This window comes from Lampetra fluviatilis, chromosome 56, assembly GCF_964198595.1.
Source record: "Lampetra fluviatilis chromosome 56, kcLamFluv1.1, whole genome shotgun sequence".
Taxonomy (NCBI): Eukaryota; Metazoa; Chordata; class Hyperoartia; order Petromyzontiformes; family Petromyzontidae; genus Lampetra; species Lampetra fluviatilis.
The window spans coordinates 9,127,631-9,153,075 of record NC_136330.1 but is presented as its reverse complement, the minus strand read 5'-3'; the positions used below and the strand labels follow the sequence as shown (position 1 = coordinate 9,153,075).

Here is a 25,445-nt window from a genome sequence, read left to right as displayed (position 1 = left end):
ACTCCCTCACCACTCTCTCACCACTCTCTCACCACTCTCACCACTCCCTCACCACTCTCTCACCACTCTCTCACCACTCTCTCACCACTCCTCACCACTCTCCACCACTCCCTCACCACTCCCTCACCACCTCTCACCACCCTCTCACCACTCCCTCACCACCCTCACACACCCCACCACTCCCTCACCACTCCCTCACCACTCACTCACCACCCTCACACCCACCACCCACCACCCTCACCACTCCCTCACCACTCACTCACCACTCCTCACCACTCCCTCACCACTCCTCACCACACTCTCACCACACCCTCACCACTCCCTCACCACTCCCCACCACACCTCACACACCCCACCACTCCCTCACCACCCCCTCACCACCCCCACACCACACCCACACCACCCTCACCACCCACACCACCCCCACACCACTCCCACACCACACCCACACCCTCACCACTCCCACCACACCCTCACCACCCCCCCACCACTCCCACACCACTCCTCACCACTCCTCACCCACTCTCACCACACCCTCACCACTCACTCACCACTCCCTCACCACTCCACACACTCCCACCACTCCCTCACCACTCTCTCACCACTCCTCACCACTCTCTCACCACTCTCTCACCACTCCCTCACCACTCCCTCACCACTCCCTCACCACTCCCTCACCACTCCCTCACCACTCTCTCACCACTCTCACCACTCCTCACCACTCCCTCACCACTCCCTCACCACACCTCACCACTCCCTCACCACTCCCTCACCACTCCCTCACCACTCTCTCACCACTCCCTCACCACTCCCTCACCACTCTCTCACCACCTCTCACCACTCCCCTCACCACTCTCTCACCACTCCCTCACCACTCCCTCACCACTCCCTCACCACTCCCTCACCACTCCCCTCACCACTCCCTCACCACTCCCTCACCACTCTCTCACCACTCCCTCACCACTCCCTCACCACTCCCTCACCACTCTCTCACCACCCTCTCACCACCTCCCCTCACCACTCCCTCACCACACCTCACCACTCCCTCACCACTCCCTCACCACTCCCTCACCACTCTCTCACCACTCCTCACCACTCCTCACCACCCTCTCACCACTCCTCACCACTCCCTCACCACTCCCTCACCACTCCCTCACCACTCCTCACCACTCCACCCCTCACCACTCCTCACCACTCTCTCACCACTCCACCACTCCCTCACCACTCACTCACCACTCCCTCACCACTCCCTCACCACTCCCTCACCACTCCCTCACCACTCCCTCACCACTCTCTCACCACTCTCTCACCACTCCTCACCACCCCTCACCACTCCTCACCACTCCCTCACCACTCCCCTCACCACTCCCTCACCACTCCTCACCACTCCCTCACCACTCTCTCACCACTCTCCACCACTCCTCACCACCCCACCACTCCCCACCACTCCCTCACCACTCTCTCACCACTCCTCACCACTCCTCACCACTCCCTCACCACTCTCTCACCACTCCCTCACCACTCCCTCACCACTCTCTCACCACTCTCTCACCACTCCCTCACCACTCCCTCACCACTCTCCTCACCACCCTCTCACCACTCCCTCACCACTCTCCTCACCACTCCCTCACCACCCTCTCACCACTCCCTCACCACTCCCTCACCACTCCCTCACCACTCCTCACCACTCCCTCACCACTCCTCCACCACTCCTCACCACTCCTCTCACCACTCCCTCACCACTCTCTCACCACTCCCTCACCACTCTCCACCACTCCCTCACCACTCCCTCACCACTCTCTCACCACTCCTCACCCCACCACTCCCTCACCACCCTCTCACCACTCCCTCACCACTCCCTCACCACTCCCTCACCACTCCCTCACCACTCCCTCACCACTCCCTCACCACCCCTCACCACCCTCTCACCACTCTCTCACCACCCTCACCACCTCCTCACCACTCCTCACCACCCCTCACCACTCTCTCACCACCTCCACACTCCTCACCACTCCCTCACCACTCTCACACCACTCCTCACCACTCTCTCACCACTCCCTCACCACTCCTCACCACTCTCACCACTCCTCACCACCCCTCACCACTCCTCACCACTCTCTCACCACTCCACCACCACTCCCTCACCACCCACTCACACCACTCTCCCACCACTCCCTCACCACTCTCCTCACCACTCTCTCACCACTCCCTCACCACTCTCTCACCACTCTCACCACTCTCTCACCACTCCCTCACCACTCTCTCACCACTCCTCACCACTCCCTCACCACCCTCCTCACCACTCTCTCACCACTCTCTCACCACTCCCTCACCACTCTCTCACCACTCTCACCACTCCCCCCACTCCCACCACTCCCTCACCACTCTCTCACCACTCTCACCACTCCCTCACCACCTCTCTCACCACTCCCTCACCACTCTCTCACCACTCCCTCACCACTCCCTCACCACTCTCTCACCACTCCCTCACCACCCTCTCACCACTCTCTCACCACTCTCTCACCACTCCCTCACCACTCTCCCCACCACTCTCTCACCACCCTCTCACCACTCTCCCACCACTCTCCCACCACTCTCTCACCACTCTCTCACCACTCTCCCCACCACTCCCTCACCACTCTCTCACCACTCCCTCACCACTCCCTCACCACTCCCTCACCACTCTCACCACTCCCTCACCACTCTCTCACCACTCCCTCACCACTCCCTCACCACTCTCTCACCACCACTCACCACTCCCTCACCACTCTCTCACCACTCCCTCACCACTCCCTCACCACCACTCACCACACTCCACTCCCCACCACTCTCCACCACTCTCTCACCACTCCCTCACCACTCCCTCACCACACTCACCACTCCCTCACCACTCTCTCACCACCTCCCCACCACTCTCCCCCACTCTCTCACCACCCTCCACACCACTCCCTCACCACTCTCCCACCACTCTCACCACTCCCTCACCACTCTCTCACCACTCCCTCACCACTCTCTCACCACTCCCTCACCACTCTCCCACCACTCTCTCACCACTCCTCTCACCACTCCCTCACCACTCTCTCACCACTCTCTCACCACTCTCCTCACCACTCTCCCACCACTCTCTCACCACCCTCTCACCACTCCCTCACCACTCTCTCCACCACTCTCTCACCACTCCTCTCACCACTCCTCTCACCACTCCCTCACCACTCCCTCACCCACTCACCACTCCCTCACCACTCTCTCACCACTCTCCACCACTCTCCCACCACTCTCACCACCCCTCACCACTCCCTCACCACTCCCTCACCACACTCACCACTCCCTCACCACTCTCTCACCACTCCCTCACCACTCTCTCACCACTCCCTCACCACCACTCTCCCACCACTCCCCTCACCACTCCTCTCACCACTCCCTCACCACTCCTCACCACTCTCTCACCACTCCCTCACCACTCTCCCACCACTCTCTCACCACCCTCTCACCACTCCCTCACCACTCCTCACCACTCTCTCACCACCCTCTCACCACTCCCTCACCACTCTCTCACCACTCCCTCACCACTCTCCACCACTCTCTCACCACCTCCCTCACCACTCTCCACCACTCCTCACCACCCTCTCACCACTCCCTCACCACTCTCCCACCACTCCCCACCACTCACTCCCACCCACACCCTCTCACCACTCCTCACCACTCTCCCCACCACTCTCTCACCACCCTCTCACCACTCCCTCACCACTCCTCACCACTCCTCACCACTCCCTCACCACTCTCTCACCACCCTCACCACTCCCTCACCACTCTCCACCACTCACTCACCACCCTCACCACTCCCTCACCACCTCCTCACCACTCTCTCACCACTCCCTCACCACTCCCTCACCACTCTCCCACCACTCTCTCACCACTCCCTCACCACTCTCCTCACCACCTCCCTCACCACTCCTCACCACTCTCTCACCACTCCCTCACCACTCTCTCACCACTCCCTCACCACTCTCCCACCACTCTCTCACCACTCCCTCACCACTCTCTCACCACTCCCTCACCACTCTCTCACCACTCCTCACCACCACTCCCTCACCACTCTCTCACCACTCCTCACCACTCCCTCACCACTCCCTCACCACTCTCTCACCACTCCTCACCACTCTCACCACTCCCTCACCACTCTCTCACCACTCTCTCACCACTCCCTCACCACTCTCTCACCACTCTCTCACCACTCCCTCACCACTCTCCACCACTCCTCACCACTCTCCCACCACTCCCTCACCACTCTCTCACCACTCTCTCACCACTCCCTCACCACTCTCTCACCACTCCCTCACCACTCTCCACCACTCTCTCACCACTCCCTCACCACTCTCTCACCACTCCCTCACCACTCCCTCACCACTCTCTCACCACTCCCTCACCACTCTCTCACCACTCTCTCACCACTCTCACCACTCCCTCACCACTCCCTCACCACTCTCTCACCACTCCTCACCACTCCCTCACCACTCTCACCACTCCTCACCACTCTCACCACCCCTCACCACTCCCTCACCACTCTCTCACCACCCTCTCACCACTCCTCACCACTCTCACCACTCCCTCACCACTCTCACCACCTCTCACCACTCCCTCACCACTCTCCACCACTCCCTCACCACTCCCTCACCACTCCCTCACCACTCCCTCACCACTCTCTCACCACCTCTCACCACTCCTCACCACTCCCTCACCACTCCCTCACCACTCTCTCACCACTCCTCCACCACTCTCTCACCACTCTCACCACTCCCTCACCACTCCTCACCACTCCTCACCACTCCTCACCACTCTCTCACCACTCTCACCACTCCCTCACCACTCTCTCACCACTCTCTCACCACTCCCCTCACCACTCCCTCACCACTCTCTCACCACCCTCTCACCACTCTCTCACCACTCTCTCACCACTCCCTCACCACCTCCCTCACCACTCTCTCACCACCCCTCACCACTCTCTCACCACTCTCCTCACCACTCCCTCACCACTCCCTCACCACTCTCTCACCACTCTCTCACCACTCTCACCACTCCCTCACCACTCCCTCACCACTCTCTCACCACCCTCTCACCACTCTCACCACTCCCTCACCACTCCCTCACCACTCTCACCACTCCCTCACCACTCTCTCACCACTCTCTCACCACTCTCACCACTCCCTCACCACTCCTCTCACCACTCCCTCACCACTCCCTCACCACTCCCTCACCACTCTCTCACCACCCTCTCACCACTCCCTCACCACTCTCTCACCACTCTCTCACCACTCCCTCACCACTCTCTCACCACTCTCTCACCACTCCCTCACCACTCTCTCACCACTCTCTCACCACTCCCTCACCACTCCCTCACCACTCCCTCACCACTCTCTCACCACCCTCTCACCACTCTCTCACCACTCTCTCACCACTCCCTCACCACTCTCTCACCACCCTCTCACCACTCTCCTCACCACTCCCTCACCACTCCCTCACCACTCCCTCACCACCCCTCACCACTCTCTCACCACACTCTCACCACTCTCACCACTCCCTCACCACTCCCTCACCACTCCCTCACCACTCTCTCACCACCCTCTCACCACTCCCTCACCACTCCCTCACCACCTCTCACACTCCCTCACCACTTCTCACCACTCTCTCACCACTCCCTCACCACTCCCTCACCACTCCTCACCACCCTCTCACCACTCCCTCACCACTCCCTCACCACTCTCTCACCACCCTCTCACCACTCTCTCACCACTCCCTCACCACTCCCTCACCACTCCTCACCACTCCCTCACCACTCCCTCACCACTCTCTCACCACTCTCTCACCACTCCCTCACCACTCCCTCACCACTCCCTCACCACTCTCTCACCACTCTCTCACCACTCCCTCACACTCCCACCACTCCCTCACCACTCTCTCACCACCCTCTCACCACTCCCTCACCACTCCCTCACCACTCCCTCACCACTCCCTCACCACTCCCTCACCACTCTCTCACCACTCTCACCACTCTCTCACCACCCTCTCACCACTCCTCACCACTCTCTCACCACTCCCTCACCACTCCCTCACCACTCCCTCACCACTCTCACCACTCTCTCACCACCTCTCACCACTCCTCACCACTCTCTCACCACTCTCTCACCACTCTCTCACCACTCCCTCACCACTTCTCACCACTCCCTCACCACTCTCTCACCACCCTCTCACCACTCCCTCACCACTCCCTCACCACTCCTCACCACCCTCTCACCACTCTCTCACCACTCCTCACCACTCCCTCACCACTCCCTCACCACTCCTCACCACTACCACTCTCTCACCACCCTCTCACCACTCTCTCACCACTCCCTCACCACTCCCTCACCACTCCCTCACCACTCTCTCACCACTCTCTCACCACTCTCTCACCACTCCCTCACCACTCCCTCACCACTCCCTCACCACTCCCTCACCACTCTCTCACCACTCTCTCACCACCTCTCACCACTCTCTCACCACTCCCTCACCACTCCCTCACCACTCCCTCACCACTCTCTCACCCTCACCACTCTCTCACCACCTCTCACCACTCTCTCACCACTCTCTCACCACTCCCTCACCACTCCCTCACCACTCCTCACCACTCTCTCACCACCCTCTCACCACTCTCTCACCACCCTCTCACCACTCTCTCACCACTCTCTCACCACTCCCTCACCACTCTCTCACCACTCCCTCACCACTCTCTCACCACCCTCTCACCACTCCCTCACCACTCTCTCACCACTCCTCACCACTCCCTCACCACTCCCTCACCACTCCTCTCACCACCCTCTCACCACTCCTCTCACCACTCCCTCACCACTCTCACCACTCCCTCACCACTCTCTCACCACCTCTCACCACTCTCTCACCACTCCTCACCACTCTCTCACCACTCCTCACCACTCTCTCACCACCCTCTCACCACTCTCTCACCACTCTCTCACCACTCTCACCACTCTCTCACCACTCCTCACCACCTCTCACCACTCCCTCACCACTCTCTCACCACCCTCTCACCACTCTCTCACCACTCCCTCACCACTCTCACCACTCCCTCACCACTCTCTCACCACCCTCTCACCACTCCCTCACCACTCTCTCACCACTCCTCACCACTCCCTCACCACTCCCTCACCACTCTCTCACCACTCTCTCACCACCCTCTCACCACTCCCTCACCACTCCCTCACCACTCTCTCACCACCCTCTCACCACTCCCTCACCACTTCTCACCACTCCCTCACCACTCTCTCACCACCCTCTCACCACTCTCTCACCACTCTCACCACTCTCACCACTCCCTCACCACTCTCTCACCACCCTCTCACCACTCTCTCACCACTCTCTCACCACTCTCACCACTCCCTCACCACTCTCTCACCACCCTCTCACCACTTCTCACCACTCCCTCACCACTCCCTCACCACTCCCTCACCACTCCCTCACCACTCTCTCACCACTCCTCTCACCACTCTCTCACCACTCTCACCACTCCCTCACCACTCCCTCACCACTCTCTCACCACCCTCTCACCACTCTCACCACTCTCTCACCACTCCCTCACCACTCCCTCACCACTCCCTCACCACCCTCTCACCACTCTCTCACCACTCTCTCACCACCCTCTCACCACTCCCTCACCACTCCCTCACCACTCCCTCACCACTCTCTCACCACCTCTCACCACTCCTCACCACTCCACACCACTCTCACCACTCCCTCACCACTCTCTCACCACCCTCTCACCACTCCCTCACCACTCCCTCACCACTCTCTCACCACCCTCTCACCACTCCCTCACCACTCCCTCACCACTCCCTCACCACTCTCTCACCACCCTCTCACCACTCCCTCACCACTCTCTCACCACTCCTCTCACCACTTCTCACCACTCCCTCACCACTCCCTCACCACTCTCTCACCACTCTCTCACCACCCTCTCACCACTCTCTCACCACTCCCTCACCACTCTCTCACCACTCTCTCACCACCCTCTCACCACTCCCTCACCACTCCCTCACCACTCTCTCACCACCCTCTCACCACTCCCTCACCACTCCCTCACCACTCCCTCACCACTCTCTCACCACCCTCTCACCACTCCCTCACCACTCTCTCACCACCCTCTCACCACTTTCTCACCACTCTCTCACCACTCCCTCACCACTCCCTCACCACTCTCTCACCACTCTCTCACCACCCTCTCACCACTCTCTCACCACTCCCTCACCACTCCCTCACCACTCTCTCACCACTCTCTCACCACTCTCTCACCACCCTTTCACCACTCTCTCACCACTCTCTCACCACTCCCTCACCACTCTCTCACCACTCTCTCACCACCCTCTCACCACTCCCTCACCACTCCCTCACCACTCTCTCACCACTCCCTCACCACTCCCTCACCACTCTCTCACCACTCTCTCACCACCCTCTCACCACTCTCTCCCACACCCTCACCACACTCACCACTCCCTCACCACTCACTCACCACTCCCTCACCACTCTCTAACCACTCTCTCACCACCTTCTCACCACCCTCTCACCACCCTCTCACCACCCTCTCACCACTCCCTCACCACTCTCTAACCACTCCCTCACCACTCTCTCACCACTCCCTCACCACTCTCTCACCACTCACTCCACCATTCTCTTTCCACACCCTCTGGCTCTCACTCTCTCTTTTCGTCTTTTTCTCTCTGTGGAGGTTGACTCTCTCTCTCTCTCTGTGGAGGGTGACTCTATGGAGGGTGACTCTCTGTCTCTCCGCAGTCCATCAACGCGATGCTCATCCTCGTGCTTGTCCCTCTGTTCGACGTCGGGATCTACCCCCTGCTGCGTCGGTGCAAAGTCAACTTCACGTGAGTCGTCCTCACACACACAAAGTCAACCTCACGTGAGTCGTCCTCACACACACAAAGTCAACCTCACGTGAGTCGTCCTCACACACACAAAGTCAACCTCACGTGAGTCGTCCTCACACACACAAAGTCAACCTCACGTGAGTCACCCTCACACACAGAAAGTCAACCTCACGTGAGTCGTCCTCACACAAAGTCAACCTCACGTGAGTCACCCTCACACACACAAAGTCAACCTCACGTGAGTCGTCCTCACATACACAAAGTCAACCTCACGTGAGTCGTCCTCACACACACAAAGTCAACCTCACGTGAGTCACCCTCACACACACAAAGTCAACCTCACGTGAGTCACCCACACACACAAAGTCAACCTCACGTGAGTCGTCCTCACACACACAAAGTCAACCTCACGTGAGTCACCCTCACACACACAAAGTCAACCTCACGTGAGTCACCCTCACACAAAGTCAACCTCACGTGAGTCGTCCTCACACACACAAAGTCGACCTCACGTGAGTCGTCCTCACACACACAAAGTCGACCTCACGTGAGTCGTCCTCACACACACAAAGTCAACCTCACGTGAGTCACCCTCACACACACAAAGTCAACCTCACGTGAGTCACCCTCACACACACAAAGTCAACCTCACGTGAGTCACCCACACACACAAAGTCAACCTCACGTGAGTCACCCTCACACACACAAAGTCACCCTCACATGAGTCACCTTCACACACACAAAGTCGACCTCACGTGAGTCGTCCTCGCATACACAAAGTCAACCCCACGTGAGTCGTCCACACACACACAAAGTCAACCTCACGTGAGTCGTCCTCGCACACACAAAGTCAACCTCACGTGAGTCGTCCTCACACACACAAAGTCGACTTCACGTGATTTACCCTCACACACACAAAGTCGACCTCACGTGAGTCGTCCTCACACACACAAAGTCGACCTCACGTGAGTCACCCTCACACACACAAAGTCAACCTCACGTGAGTCGTCCTCACACACACAAAGTCGACCTCACGTGAGTCACCCTCACACACACAAAGTCAACCTCACGTGAGTCGTCCTCACACACACAAAGTCAACCTCACGTGAGTCACCCCTCACACACACAAAGTCGACCTCACGTGAGTCGTCCTCACACACACAAAGTCGACCTCACGTGAGTCGTCTTCACACACACAAAGTCGACCTCACGTGAGTCACCCTCACACACACAAAGTCGACCTCACGTGAGTCACCCTCACACACACAAAGTCGACCTCACGTGAGTCGTCCTCACACACACAAAGTCAACCTCACGTGAGTCACCCTCACACACACAAAGTCAACCCCATGTGAGTCGCCCTCACACACACAAAGTCGACCTCACGTGAGTCGTCCTCACACACACAAAGTCGACCTCACGTGAGTCGTCCTCACACACACAAAGTCGACCTCACGTGAGTCGTCCTCACACACACAAAGTCAACCTCACGTGATTTACCCTCACACACACAAAGTCAACCTCACGTGAGTCACCCTCACACAAAGTCAACCTCACGTGAGTCACCCTCACACAAAGTCAACCTCACGTGAGTCGTCCTCACACACACAAAGTCAACCCCATGTGAGTCGTTTTCATACACACAAAGTCAACCTCACGTTAGTCGTCCTCACACACACAAAGTCAACCTCACGTTAGTCGTCCTCACACACACAAAGTCGACCTCACGTGAGTCGTCCTCACACACACAAAGTCAACCTCACGTGAGTCACCCTCACACACACAAAGTCAACCCCATGTGAGTCGCCCTCACACACACAAAGTCGACCTCACGTGAGTCGTCCTCACACACACAAAGTCGACCTCACGTGAGTCGTCCACACACAGACAAAGTCAACCTCACGTGAGTCGTCCACACACACACAAAGTCAACCTCACGTGAGTCGTCCACACACACACAGTCAACCTCACGTGAGTCGTCCACACACACACAAAGTCAACCTCACGTGAGTCACCCTCACACACACAAAGTCAACCCCATGTGAGTCGCCCTCACACACACAAAGTCGACCTCACGTGAGTCGTCCTCACACACACAAAGTCGACCTCACGTGAGTCGTCCACACACACACAAAGTCAACCTCACGTGAGTCGTCCACACACACACAAAGTCAACCTCACGTGAGTCGTCCACACACACACAGTCAACCTCACGTGAGTCGTCCTCACACACACAAAGTCAACCTCACGTTAGTCGTCCTCACACACACAAAGTCAACCTCACGTTAGTCGTCCTCACACACACAAAGTCGACCTCACGTGAGTCGTCTTCACACACACAAAGTCGACCTCACGTGAGTCGTCCTCACACAAAGTCGACCTCACGTGAGTCGTCCTCACACAAAGTTAACCCCACGTGAGTCGTCTTCACACACACAAAGTCGACCTCACGTGAGTCGTCTTCACACACACAACGTTAACCCCACGTGAGTCGTCTTCACACACACAAAGTCGACCTCACGTGAGTCGTCCTCACACAAAGTCGACCTCACGTGAGTCGCCTTCACACACACAACGTTAACCCCACGTGAGTCGTCTTCACACACACAAAGTCAACCTCACGTGAGTCACCCACACACACAAAGTCAACCTCACGTGAGTCATCCTCACACACACAAAGTTAACCCCACGTGAGTCGTCTTCACACACACAAAGTCGACCTCACGTGAGTCACCCTCACACACACAAAGTCAACCCCACGTGAGTCGTCCTCACGCAGCAGCACCAGCAGCGCCTGCCACGGCCTCCGCTGTGGCAGGCGACAACTCGGCAGCCTCCACCGCCGCGTTGTTTCGCTGAGATGGCGCGCAAGCGCCACTGCGTCGTGACGCCGCCGCCGCCGCCGCCGCCACCGGCACAGCCAGTCGGGAGAGGTTCGTCCCTTCGACGAGAGCCGCCAATGAGTTACTCGTTGGACACGGAGCGGTTGTGTTTTCTTTGGGTTAGATCGCGTAAATATATAAATGTGTCGTTAAACCCGCCACCACCTTACACAGCCAACTAGTGAGGGTTGTCGCGTACACAGAACGTGCCAATTCGTCACTAGTACAGCACTAGTGTGTAGTGTATCGTGTAGTGTATAGTAGTGTAGTGTATAGTGTAGTGTATAGTAGTGTAGTGTATAGTGTAGTGTATAGTGTGTATAGTAGTGTAGTGTATAGTAGTGTATAGTGTAGTGTATAGTAGTGCAGTGTCTAGTGTAGTTTATAGTGTAGTGTATTGTAATGTAATGTATGGTGTAGTGTATAGTGTAGTGTATAGTAGTGTAAAGCGCCACTGAGCTTGGCAGATCTTTGATCAGAAGCGACCTGCCTGTCACAAATGATAGCCCAACGAAGTGGCTTGTCACGTGGGAATTTACAGCAGCTAAACGCGTTAAACGCACAAACGTTGATGATACATGTGGAGGGAAACACCGGAGGACCCAGACAAAAAGATGCACGCAACCACGGGGGGAAAAGACACGCAAACTCCATATATACAGCAGCAGCAGCAGGCTTCAGGGTCGGACCCACGACCTCCTGCACACCAGGCGAGGTAGTTAACATCCCCTAGCCACCGAGGAGATGGGTGGCCAGCACGACACTCACGTGACCCCCCCCCACCCCCGTGACCCCCCCCCCACCCCAGGCCCCTGCGCCGCATCACGGTGGGAATGCTGTTCCTGGGGGTCGCATTCGTGGTGGCCGGGGTCATCCAGATCATGGTGGACGTGAGTTCAACACTCGCACGCTCACCACAGGGCCCCCCCCCCCGCCCCCGTGATCCCCCACAGAGGCATCCTCGTGTGTCGACGTTGAATTGCAGCCAGCTCAGTGTGTCCCCGTGTCCCCCTGTGTCTCCGTGTCCCCGTGTCCCCGTGTCCCCCTGTCCCCGTGTCTCCATGTCCCCGTGTCCCCGTGTCCCCGTGTCCCCGTGTCCCCCCGTGTCCCCCTGTCCCCGTGTCCCCGTGTCCCCCCGTGTCCTCCTGTCCCCGTGTAGAACTCTCTCACCAAGTTTCCGGGTGCCGGCGAGGCTCGCTTCAAGCTGCTGAACCTGCAGAGCGGCGCAAACGTTTCCTTGCGGCACGACGAGAGCAGCTGCCAGCTGAGCGCACCGCCACACGCAGTGAGCACCACCACCACCACCACCACACCACCACCACCACCACACCAACACCACCACCACTCCACCACCACCACTCCACCACCACTCCACCACCACCACCACCACACCACCACACCACCACCACCACCACACCACCACCACACCACCACCACTCCACCACCACCACCACTACACTACCACCACCACCACCACACCACCACTACACCACCACCACCACCACTCCACCACCACCACCACACCACCACCACACCACCACCACACGCAGTGAGCACCACCACCACCACACCACCACCACACCACCACCACACCACCACCACCACCAAACCACCACCACACCACCACCACCACACGCAGTGAGCACCACCACCACCACCACACCACCACACCACCACACCACCACCACCACCACACCACCACCACCACACCACCACCACACCACCACCACACCACCACCACACGCAGTGAGCACCACCACCACCACCACACCACCACCACACCACCACCACACGCAGTGAGCACCACCACCACCACACCACCACACCACCACACCACCACCACACCACCACCACCACCACACCACCACCACACCACCACCACACCACCACCACACGCAGTGAGCACCACCACCACCACCACACCACCACCACCACCACACCACCACCACACCACCACCACACCACCACCACCACCAAACCACCACCACACCACCACCACACCACCACCACACGCAGTGAGCACCACCACCATCACCACCACCACACCACCACACCACCACCACACCACCACCACACCACCACCACCACACCACCACACCACCACCACCACCACACCACCAAACCACCGCCACACGCAGTGAGCACCACCACCACACCACCACCACCACCACCACCCCACCACCACCACTACCACACCACCACCACCAAACCACCACCACCAAACCACCACCACCAAACCACCACCACACCACCACCACCACCACCACCCCACCACCACCACTACCACACCACCACCACCAAACCACCACCACCAAACCACCACCACCACACCACCACCACACCACCACCACACCACCACCACCACACCACCACCACCACACCACCACCACACCACCACCACACCACCACCACCACACCACCACACCACCACCACCACACGCAGTGAGCACCACCACCACCACACCACCGCCACACGCAGTGAGCACCACCACCACTACCACCACCACCACACCACCACCACGACCACCACCACCACCACCACCACACCACCACTACCACACCACCACTACACCACCACCACACCACCACCACACCACCACCACCACTACCACACCACCACCACACCACCACCACACCACCACCACTACCACACCACCACCACCACACCACCGCCACACGCAGTGAGCACCACCACCACTACCACCACCACCACCACACCACCACCACCACTACCACACCACCACCACCAAACCACCACCAAACAACCACCACCACACCACCACCACCACTACCACACCACCACCACCAAACCACCACCACCAAACAACCACCACCACACCACCACCACCACACCACCACACCACCACACCACCACCACCACACCACCACCACCACTACCACACCACCACACCACCACCACCACACCACCATCACCACTACCACTACAACCCCACCACACCACCACCACACCATCATCACTACCACTACAACCCCACCACACCACCATCACACCACCACCACACCACCACCACCACACCACCACACCACCACCACCACCACACGCAGTGAGCACCACTACTACACCACCACCACCACCACTACACCACCACCACCACCACTACACTACCACCACCACACCACACCACCACCACACCACCACCACACCACCACACCACCACCACTCCACCACCACCACACCACCACCACCAAACCACCACCACTACACCACCACCACCACCAAACCACCACCAAACCACCACCATCACACCACCACCACCACACCACCAGCCCACCACACCACCACACGCAGTGAGCACCACCACCACCGCTACCACACCACCACCACCACCGCCACCACACCGCCACCACACCACACCACCACACGCAGTGAGCACCACCACCACCAAACCACCACCATCACACCACCACCACCACACCACCGCCACCACACCACCACCACCACACGCAGTGAGCACCACCACCACCACACCACCACCACCACACCACCACACCACCACCACCCCACCACTACACCGCCACCACACCGCCACACGCAGTGAGCACCACCACCACACCACCACCACCACACCAAGACCACACCACCACCACCACACCACCACCACCACACTACACCACCACTACCACACTACACCATCACCACACTACCACCACCATACCACCATCACACTGCACCAGCACCACCGCATCACACCACCACCACACCACCACCACACCGCACCACACCACTACACCGAACCGCCGCACCACCACCAGACCACACCACCGCGGCACCACACCACCACCACACCGCACCACCACACCAACACCGCACCACACCACCACACCGTACCACCACTGCCACGACACCACCACCACACCACCACCACACCACCACCACACCACCACCATTCCGCACCGCCACACCAACACCGCACCACACCAGCACACCGTACCACCACCGCCACCACACCACCACCACACCACCACCACACCACCACCGCACCACCACCACACCGCACCACCGCACCTCCAGAATCACACCACCACCACACCACCACACCGCACCACACCACCACCACACCACCACACCACCACCACACCACCACACCAACACCGCACCACCACACCAACACCACACCGCACCACCACCACCACCCCACCACACCAACACCACACCACCGCACCACCACACCACCACACCAACACACCAACACCGCACCACCACACCGCACCACCACCACCACACCGCACCGCCGCACGCAGTGAGCACTACCACCACACTGCCGCACTGCACCATGATCACCGGTGTGACGGGCCCCTCTGCAGGTGTCGCTGGAAGCGTGCACCATCGCCTCCAGCGGTCAGACGACCCTTGACCTCAGCCTCTCGTTCACAGGGGTGAGTGCCACTCACCTACCCCGCTCACCTACCCCCACTCACCTACCCCACTCACCTACCCCACTCACCTACCCCACTCACCTACCCCACTCACCTACCTCGCCCACCTACCCTGCTCACCTACCCCCACTCACCTACCCCACTCACCTACCCCGCTCACCTACCCCACTCACCTACCCCGCTCACCTACCCCACTCACCTACCTCGCCCACCTACCCCACTCACCTACCCCGCTCACCTACCCCACTCACCTACCTCGCCCACCTACCCCACTCACCTACCCCACTCACCTACCCCACTCACCTACATCGCCCACCTACCCCGCTCACCTACCCCGCTCACCTACCCCACTCACCTACCTCGCCCACCTACCCCACTCACCTACCCCACTCACCTACCGCACTCACCTACCCCGCTCACCTACCCCCACTCACCTACCTCGCCCACCTACCCCGCTCACCTACCCCGCTCACCTACCTCACTCACCTACCCCACTCACCTACCCCACTCACCTACCCCCACTCACCTACCTCACTCACCTACCCCACTCACCTACCTCGCCCACCTACCCCACTCACCTACCCCACTCACCTACCATACTCACCTACCCCGCTCACCTACCCCCACTCACCTACCTCGCCCACCTACCCCGCTCACCTACCCCGCTCACCTACCTCACTCACCTACCCCACTCACCTACCCCACTCACCTACCTCGCCCACCTACCCCACTCACCTACCCCACTCACCTACCGCACTCACCTACCCCACTCACCTACCCCACTCACCTACCTCGCCCACCTACCCCGCTCACCTACCCCATTCACCTACCTCACTCACCTACCCCACTCACCTACCTCGCCCACCTACCCCACTCACCTACCCCACTCACCTACCTCGCCCACCTACCCCACTCACCTACCCCGCTCACCTACCCCACTCAACTACCCCGCTCACCTACCCCCACTCACCTACCCCGCTCACCTACCCCGCTCACCTACCCCGCTCACCTACCTCACTCACCTACCCCACTCACCTAAACCACTCACCTACCTCGCCCACCTACCCCGCTCACCTAAACCACTCACCTACCTCGCCCACCTACCCCGCTCACCTACCCCGCTCACCTATCCCACTCACCTACCCCGCTCACCTACCCCCACTCACCTACCCCGCTCACCTACCCCCACTCACCTACCTCGCCCACCTACCCCGCTCACCTACCCCGCTCACCTACCTCACTCACCTACCCCACTCACCTACCCCACTCACCTACCTCGCCCACCTACCCCACTCACCTACCCCACTCACCTACCGCACTCACCTACCCCACTCACCTACCCCACTCACCTACCTCGCCCACCTACCCCGCTCACCTACCTCATTCACCTACCTCACTCACCTACCCCACTCACCTACCTTGCCCACCTACCCCACTCACCTACCCCACTCACCTACCCTGCTCACCTACCCCACTCACCTACCCCGCTCACCTACCCCCACTCACCTACCCCGCTCACCTACCCCGCTCACCTACCCCGCTCACCTACCTCACTCACCTACCCCACTCACCTAAACCACTCACCTACCTCGCCCACCTACCCCGCTCACCTAAACCACTCACCTACCTCGCCCACCTACCCCGCTCACCTACCCCGCTCACCTACCCCACTCACCTACCCCGCTCACCTACCCCCACTCACCTACCCCGCTCACCTACCCCCACTCACCTACCTCGCCCACCTACCCCGCTCACCTACCCCGCTCACCTACCCCGCTCACCTACCCCACTCACCTACCCCGCTCACCTACCCCCACTCACCTACCCCGCTCACCTACCCCCACTCACCTACCTCGCCTACCTACCCCGCTCACCTACTTCCACTCACCTACCCCGCTCACCTACCCCCACTCACCTACCCCACTCACCTACCTCACTCACCTACCCCACTCACCTACCCCGCTCACCTACCTCACTTACCTACCCCACTCACCTACCCCACTCACCTACCTCGCCCACCTACCCCACTCACCTACCCCACTCACCTACCGCACTCACCTACCCCCACTCACCTACCCCCACTCACCTACCCCCACTCACCTACCCCGCTCACCTACCCCGCTCACCTACCCCGCTCACCTACCTCACTCACCTACCCCACTCACCTACCCCACTCACCTACCTCGCCCACCTACCCCATTCACCTACCCTTCTCATCTACCCCCGCTCACCTACCCCCACTCACCTTTCCACTCTCACCCACCCCTACTTACATATGAGTCGGGGTAGAGTCGAGGTAGATTGCAGTTGCATTAGAGGTGGACCAGAGGTAGATGAGAGGAGGGGGGAGCGAGGGGGGGGGGCGAGGGGCGGGGCGAGAGAGAGAGAGAGAGGGGGGGCAAGAGGGGTCTGCGTGTGGCGCTGTGTCTGCAGGGCGCGTCGTGGGTGTCGTGCCCAGCGGCCGTGAGCTCCGGCTCCCTGCACACCCTGCTCGTCCGCAACCACCCCAGCCAGCCCTGCAAAATGGTGACACCAACAACACCACCACCACACACACACCACACACACCATCCACACCACACACACCACACACACCACCCACTCCACCAACACCACACACACACCACACACTCCACCAACACCACCCACACCACACACACCACCCACACCACCAACACCACCCACACCACCTACATCACCCACACCACACACACCACCCACACCACCCACCCCACCCACACAACAACAACAACCGCCATTCGCCACTAAGTGGCGGTGACGTCACCACGACGCTTGTGCCAGGCCAAGTGCACCTTGAGGCCACGTGAAGTGTCGAACGCCCGCTGGCAGGAGGTCACAAGGCAGACCCAGCAGGTGCCACGGGTCGACTGACCGAGATGACCGAGATGACTGGCTGATGCACCACCTGTGCCCCCTACTGTACCAACTTGCAGTGCTTTAGCCACCCGGTGCTCCGCTCGTTGTTGTGAGCGTCGCTCCTCCGCCCTCCGTTGTTGTTGGAGGGCGACTGCCTCCAACTGCCCAGTAGCGTCCTTCACGAGCCTCCTCCACTGAGGCCGATCTTGACACCGCTGGTACCAGTCATCGGCAAGTCCACTCAGCTCCACGTCCTCCTGTACCACATCACTCCATCTCTTCTCTAGCCCGTGCCGCGCCCGTTTATCCCCCTCGATCCGGCCAAACAAAAGCTGTTTAGGCATGCGGTAGCTGGGCATGCGGGCTACATGACCCAGCCAACGCAGCCTTGCCTGCCGGAGGAGCTCACCGATAGGACTTTGCCCAGATCTTTAAAGGATTTGTGAGCTCCTCACACAATCCAGCCTGGTTAAACCCAGGATGGATCGTAGGCAGGCCAGCCTAAATCTTTCCAACCGGCGAAGATGCTCCATTAGGGGGGTCCACGTTTCGCAAGCATAGAGAAGGGAGGGAATGACCGTGGCCGAGAAGACCTGAAGCTTCGTGCGGAGCGACAGACCAGATAGCTTCCACACAGCGTTACGCAACCGATGAAAAGATATTGCCGCTCGACTGATTCGGAGTGAGACCTCTGCTGTTAAACTGGAGCCGGTCATAAGCACACTGCCCAGGTATGGGAAACTCTCCACTCTCTCCACAACTGCACCATCACCGATTGGGAGTTGTGGGGGTGGAGTGTCCGATGGTACAAAATACCCAGGCAGGTGCTTAGTTTTGGAGGGGCTGATGCTAAGGCCCCACCTCTTAGTGGCACGCTCCAGTCTCAGCAGCAGCGTCTCCAACTTCTCTTCTGAATGAGCAGCTATTACCAAATCATCGGCATACATAACGTGGTTTACCAATAGGGAGCCATCCCTTGATCGCACCCGGGCGTCGATCAGCCTCCCATTATATCTGTACCAAATGGAAATTCCCCCGGTACAGCTATTGAAGGCTTCACGAACCACGCAGTCGAAATAGATGTTAAATAATGTGGGAGCCAGAGGACATCCCTGTCGTACCCCAAGGTGTACAGGGAAAGGCTCCGACTCCCGGCCACGTAGTTTTACCTGGGCCCGCTCACCATCATGAAGGTCCTGATTGATCGTGGCAGAGGGTCAGGGACTCCGAAAGCACGAAGAACAACCCAGAGCCCAGGCATACTGATGGTATCATAGGCTTTGACCAGGTCAATAAAGCAGAGATGTAGGTCTTGTTGGAATTCCCTACACCTTTGCTGTAGCAGACGGACAGAAAATATGGCATCTGTACAGGACCGCCCTTTCCTGAAACCGCATTGGGGTTCCGCAAGCCTCTCCTCAGTGTGCCTAGCAAGGCGATGTTGAATAATCCTTGCCAGGACCTTTCCCGGCACACTGAGGAGTGAGATGTCCCTGTAGTTGTTACAGTCTGTGCGGTCCCCCTTCTTAAAGAGGGGGATCACCAGGGCATCCTTCCAATCCTGCGGTACCCGTCCAGCAGTCCAGACTGTTGTTATGATGTCATATAGGGCAGTCTGTGCACAAGTGCCACCCTCCCTCAGCATTTCGCTTGGGAGATCATCTCTGCCCGGTGCCTTTCCTGGTCTCAGACTCCGGATCGCCTTCAGTACTTCCTCAAGAGATGTCACCTCAGCCAGCCACTCACAGGGGGTGACCTCCTCCCATATTTGAGGCACCGAAGCCTCAGCAGGGTTATCCCCACTTTGTGCCATGATGTTTTCCTGGCTGAGAGATTTTCCCTCCCCCAGGACCTCACAAAAATGCTCAGCAAATCTGCAAACCTGTTCCTGGGGGTCGGAGATTGGATCACCGTTTTTTCCCCTAATGATGGTAATAGGTGTGGCGCTGCAGGTTACTTTTTTGATGGAGTTAAATAGTGATTTGTGATCGCGGGCCACTGAGGCAGATTCCATCTCTTCAGCAACCCGCGACCACCACCCATCTGTTGTATATGTTGGGTATCAAAATTTTGATGTGTTGTATGCGTGCGTGGGTGAAATTATTATGTTGTATATGTGGGTTATGAATATTCAGTGAAAATAATAATAATAATCAAATGAAATTTGGCCAAATGTGTAATTATCCGGAAATATGTTAATTTATGTAATTATGCACATTTAATTATGCCAATTCGAGAGGTAATTGTAGTAATTATGCGAGTGGGTGTAATTATGATAATGCAAGTCGTTATGATAACCAGACCCCGCCTCGGTGACGAGGGTGGGTTATCGATCGGAATAAGGCAATTAATCGTATGCAGTTATGCAGGTGTGGTGTAAGTATGCAAGATTAACTTAGATTAACTCGGCATCGTTGTCTAGGTTCGTCTCATTCTCGCTTATATTTTTAGGTCCCCGGTTCACCCCGTCATCGCTTTAACATTTACTGAGTATGTATTAGTGTGTTTATTAAGGTCACCAAGTTCAGATCTCAACGCAGAAGCAGATCTTATGCATAGATTTCAGGAAAGAATCACACAACCACTTCTGTATTAATCAATTTATTACTAATTCAACCTCAACTATGATATAGTATGCGAACTCTCAATCCCGGAACGTCAACACGGCATCAATACAGTATCATCAACGATTGTCTGATTTCACTTTGACAACGGCACATGGATCCCGCATAACGCGATGGTTGTTAGTGAGAGAGAGAGTCGTTAAAACATGCAAATACTATGCTAAGAAAAACCTTAACTTTAATGAATGATTATACTCAATATTGTTCACGCAGTACCGTACTCCTTATTGATCATACACAACCCTTATCACGTTGTTAGCACCTTGGGTCACGGGACAGTTGAATATTCTGTAGAGGATGCGAGTACGTGCGGCGATTATGACTGAAAGATACTTGAAAGATTATACGGCGATAAAAAAAACACAATCAAAAACAGTTATTATTCTTAAAGGCACCAATCTCAACAGATACATCGGCAGGTTATCTGACAACAGAATGGCTCGGAGTAAGGGCCTGCGACGGTGCTCCTTTTCCGAAGATCGTTATCTTATACCGGGTCTACTAATTGGGGACCAGATCACCTGATAAGGATCTGGTGGGCCACCACTCCCCACGTGAGCGTGGCTTGGCGGAAGGAGGTGCCAAGAATCAATTCGTATTGATGGATCTGTTGGGAATTTATGCGATTAAGAGTACAGCCCACTAAATATTAAAGATAAAAATTACGAATACTCTTATAAACGACGGATGGCCATCACTCGGTCTCGTTGTGGTGCCTTCACAGTCACGGATGGCTTATGGGTTCGAGTGTTTTTGAGTGGTAAGAGTTGTCTTGAGTAGTCAGTGTTCGGAGTCGGTTCTTTATGTCAAACAGACGCCTGGTGGTCGTGTGGTGAGGGGGCGGTGCGCGTCATACGTATCAGTCGCTCTCCTGTCGCCGTGTTGAATTGGTTTGGATGCCTGTTGATACGCTGTCGTAGTTCGGAACCGGTCGGTAGGTGGCGCCCACAGCTCGCTCGCAGCGTGCAATGTTGGGTCGTCAACCAGGGGAAGCACAGAGCCTCGTCGCCAAACCGCGACCGTCAGCTGCAGAGACCTCCGACGCGGCAGAGGTTGACCCACGCAGGCCGAGTTGAGCTGTCAAGCGGGTCTTGCCCGCCTGCAGAGGAGATGGGGAGCCGCTTGAGTCGAGCCCCGAAAGCCGGCTGAACTCGGCTGAGTCCCAGACGAGCTGAAGAGTCGAGCCGACCCGTTGGTCGCAGCTCGCTCCTGAGTCGACCCTCCCGGTCGAACTGAAGATGAGTCGAGCCGACCCGCTGGTCGCAGCTCGCTCCTGAGTCGACCCTCTGGTCGAACTCCTGAGCCGACCCGCTGGTCGAACTCCTGAGCCGACCCGCTGGTCGAACTCCTGAGCCGACCCTCCCGGTCGAACCCCTGAGCCGACCCTCCCGGTCGAACTCCTGAGCCGACCCTCCCGGTCGAACTGAACTCCAATGCTCAGGGTCCTTTCTTTTATGCCGAAAAATCCCTTTAGACCCTGCCCACAAGGCGGGGTTTCTTTTGATTTACTGTGTCAGGATCTGTCCGTGTGTAGGTGTGTCCATGTGTGTCCGTACGTCCGTGTGTCCTTGTGTGCATCACCCACGGTATATTCCGTTGTCATATTCCCTCCATAAAATCCACGAGCAAACGATCAGGTGTTACAAATTGCCTCGAGGTCGTCTCTGTCTGGGTGCGATATTATCTCTTGTTTGGCCTTCTTCATGAACCAAAACACAGACGTTACAAATCGTCCGTGTTGCACCACCTGGAGGGAGGGGCACACTCCCTCCGACCCTCACTAACGCACAAAGAAATGGTTAAAAAGTTTTAACATTTGTCCCTTACCATTTCACAGTTATGATTCTGTATGTAACCTAAGGTCTGTCATTTCCCATCGTGGTGCTTGACTCAAGTGGAGGTGTTTCCCCGAGCGTATACACTCCTATCCCGCGCTGCGGGGATACAAAGACGGCCGGGATCTCCCTTTCTCTCCGACCCTGGGTTTAACATCGCTCTTTTATTATGTATTTTATATTCGACCTGGTGGTGATTCATCCCGTTATGCTTCGGGTCGAGTTGTATATAAAGTATTAAAGTATGGAAATAACATTTCATATCAACAACTTTAGCCTACCCTGTTGTTAAATTCCGACTTTAACGTGACTTTAATAGCAATACAGAATAATTGAGCTTTTTGACTTAACTAGGCGAACACGAACTTCTGGTGACCCCCGCAGCCTCGCTGTTCAGCTGAGCCTGCAGCCTTGAGAGAGGCACAACACCCTTATTCTCGTCTCACTGTGGTCATCCAACCTTCTGCTCTGGGAGTGTGATTAATTTCAGGACAAGGCCCCCTCACGTTCAGACGTGCGGGGTTGTTTAAATCAGCTCCCTCCCCTGTGCAACAGCCTTGAGCTGGGTTTATCTTGGCTCCCTCAGCTGCAGGAGAACAAGGCGTATTTCTCCTCCCTGTGTGCACGTGTTCCAATTAGCTCGAAATCCCTAAACACACAATCAGTGATGACCCCCGGCCTTCTGTGGCCGTGATCCAGACAAAGGCGCCTCTGCTTCCTTCCATTGCCTTCGAGTCGACACTGCCCCATTATTCGCCCATGTGCTGAGGTCATAGATGGTTGGGCTTTTTGCCTTAACTCTGTCTGGCTGACTCTCCCACTGTCTCTGCCACCTGCACGGGTGACATATGCCCGTTCATCAGGCCTTATCTTTCCTTGAAGCAAGGTTGCAAATTCTGCCATCCTAGCCCTCCTCCCGTTCATTACTTAACAACACCTGGTGTTTTGCAGTTTGCTGCGCTTTGGTGTGTTTTCATTCATTATATATCAATGATGGAAGAAGGCTAGGACACAACATTCCGCCCTTTTAAAAATGACCAGTGGTCAAATGGCCACGGGTTATTTTTAAAAAAATATGTATACCCTTCTTCCATCATGAACCATCGATTGTCCTCAAGTTTTGCTGCTATTTCCTTACAACGCGCGCGTACGTGTCACAACTTAACATGGTTATATGTGACAAGAGAGAGGAAAAAAAAATATTCTAAAGGAAGGTAAAACGATAAGGGAGGGAGAAATTATTCTATTGACTATGTGTTATAGGAAATATCGTTAAAAAGATAGTTTCTACGGTTATTCTTGGGTGGCATCATCAGGCCTTGGCTCTATCCCTGTTCCTGGGCTTGAATGGTAGGTGGCTTGTGCCTGCGATTAGTCTTTTAAGTTCGGTATTCATTTTGGCCACATGGTATGTTAAGGTTAGAATAGCCAGGACTAGTATGATCATCCCTGTTGCCCCTGTGATTCCCATCCCCATCTGTTGATTTCGCTGATATCCAGCCTCTTCGGTCGCCCAAGTAAGATCTGTTATGTTAATCTCTGATTCGCTGAGGGATAATTTCACCATATGGAATTCTTTACTGTTCAACAAGTTGGACAGAGTGCTGCTTATCTCAAACTTGTGGCCTCGGAATGTGTCTACTTTTACCTTGTCCCCTATGCGTACGAATGTTCCTCTTGGTATTGTGACCAGTGCGACGTGGCTTGGAATCGGAACTTCCATGGTTATGGAGTGTTGATCGGTGGAAACAATTGCCGTATCTAGAGGGGTGCTAATCAACCACTGGGCATTAGCTATCATGGCCACTGTTCCGGTTCTTTCTTTGGGTTTACTTAGCTTAACTTGCAAGTTTCCTTAGAGCTTAGGTTTGACAGACCACACATTTACGTTAGCAGGAG

At 57.1% G+C, this 25,445-nt stretch overlaps 1 protein-coding gene across 1 annotated transcript in view; it reads left to right on the top strand.

Moving 5' to 3' along the window:
• Positions 1-25,445, top strand: part of LOC144950146 (solute carrier family 15 member 1-like) — a 63,836-nt gene that overhangs the window by 3,202 nt on the left and 35,189 nt on the right. Inside the window, exons 2-6 of the mRNA XM_078880208.1 lie at positions 8,839-8,927; positions 12,621-12,702; positions 12,972-13,097; positions 16,139-16,210; positions 18,644-18,736. Coding sequence (XP_078736334.1) covers positions 8,839-8,927; positions 12,621-12,702; positions 12,972-13,097; positions 16,139-16,210; positions 18,644-18,736 — 462 coding nt within the window. The remainder of the gene's footprint in view (positions 1-8,838; positions 8,928-12,620; positions 12,703-12,971; positions 13,098-16,138; positions 16,211-18,643; positions 18,737-25,445) is intronic.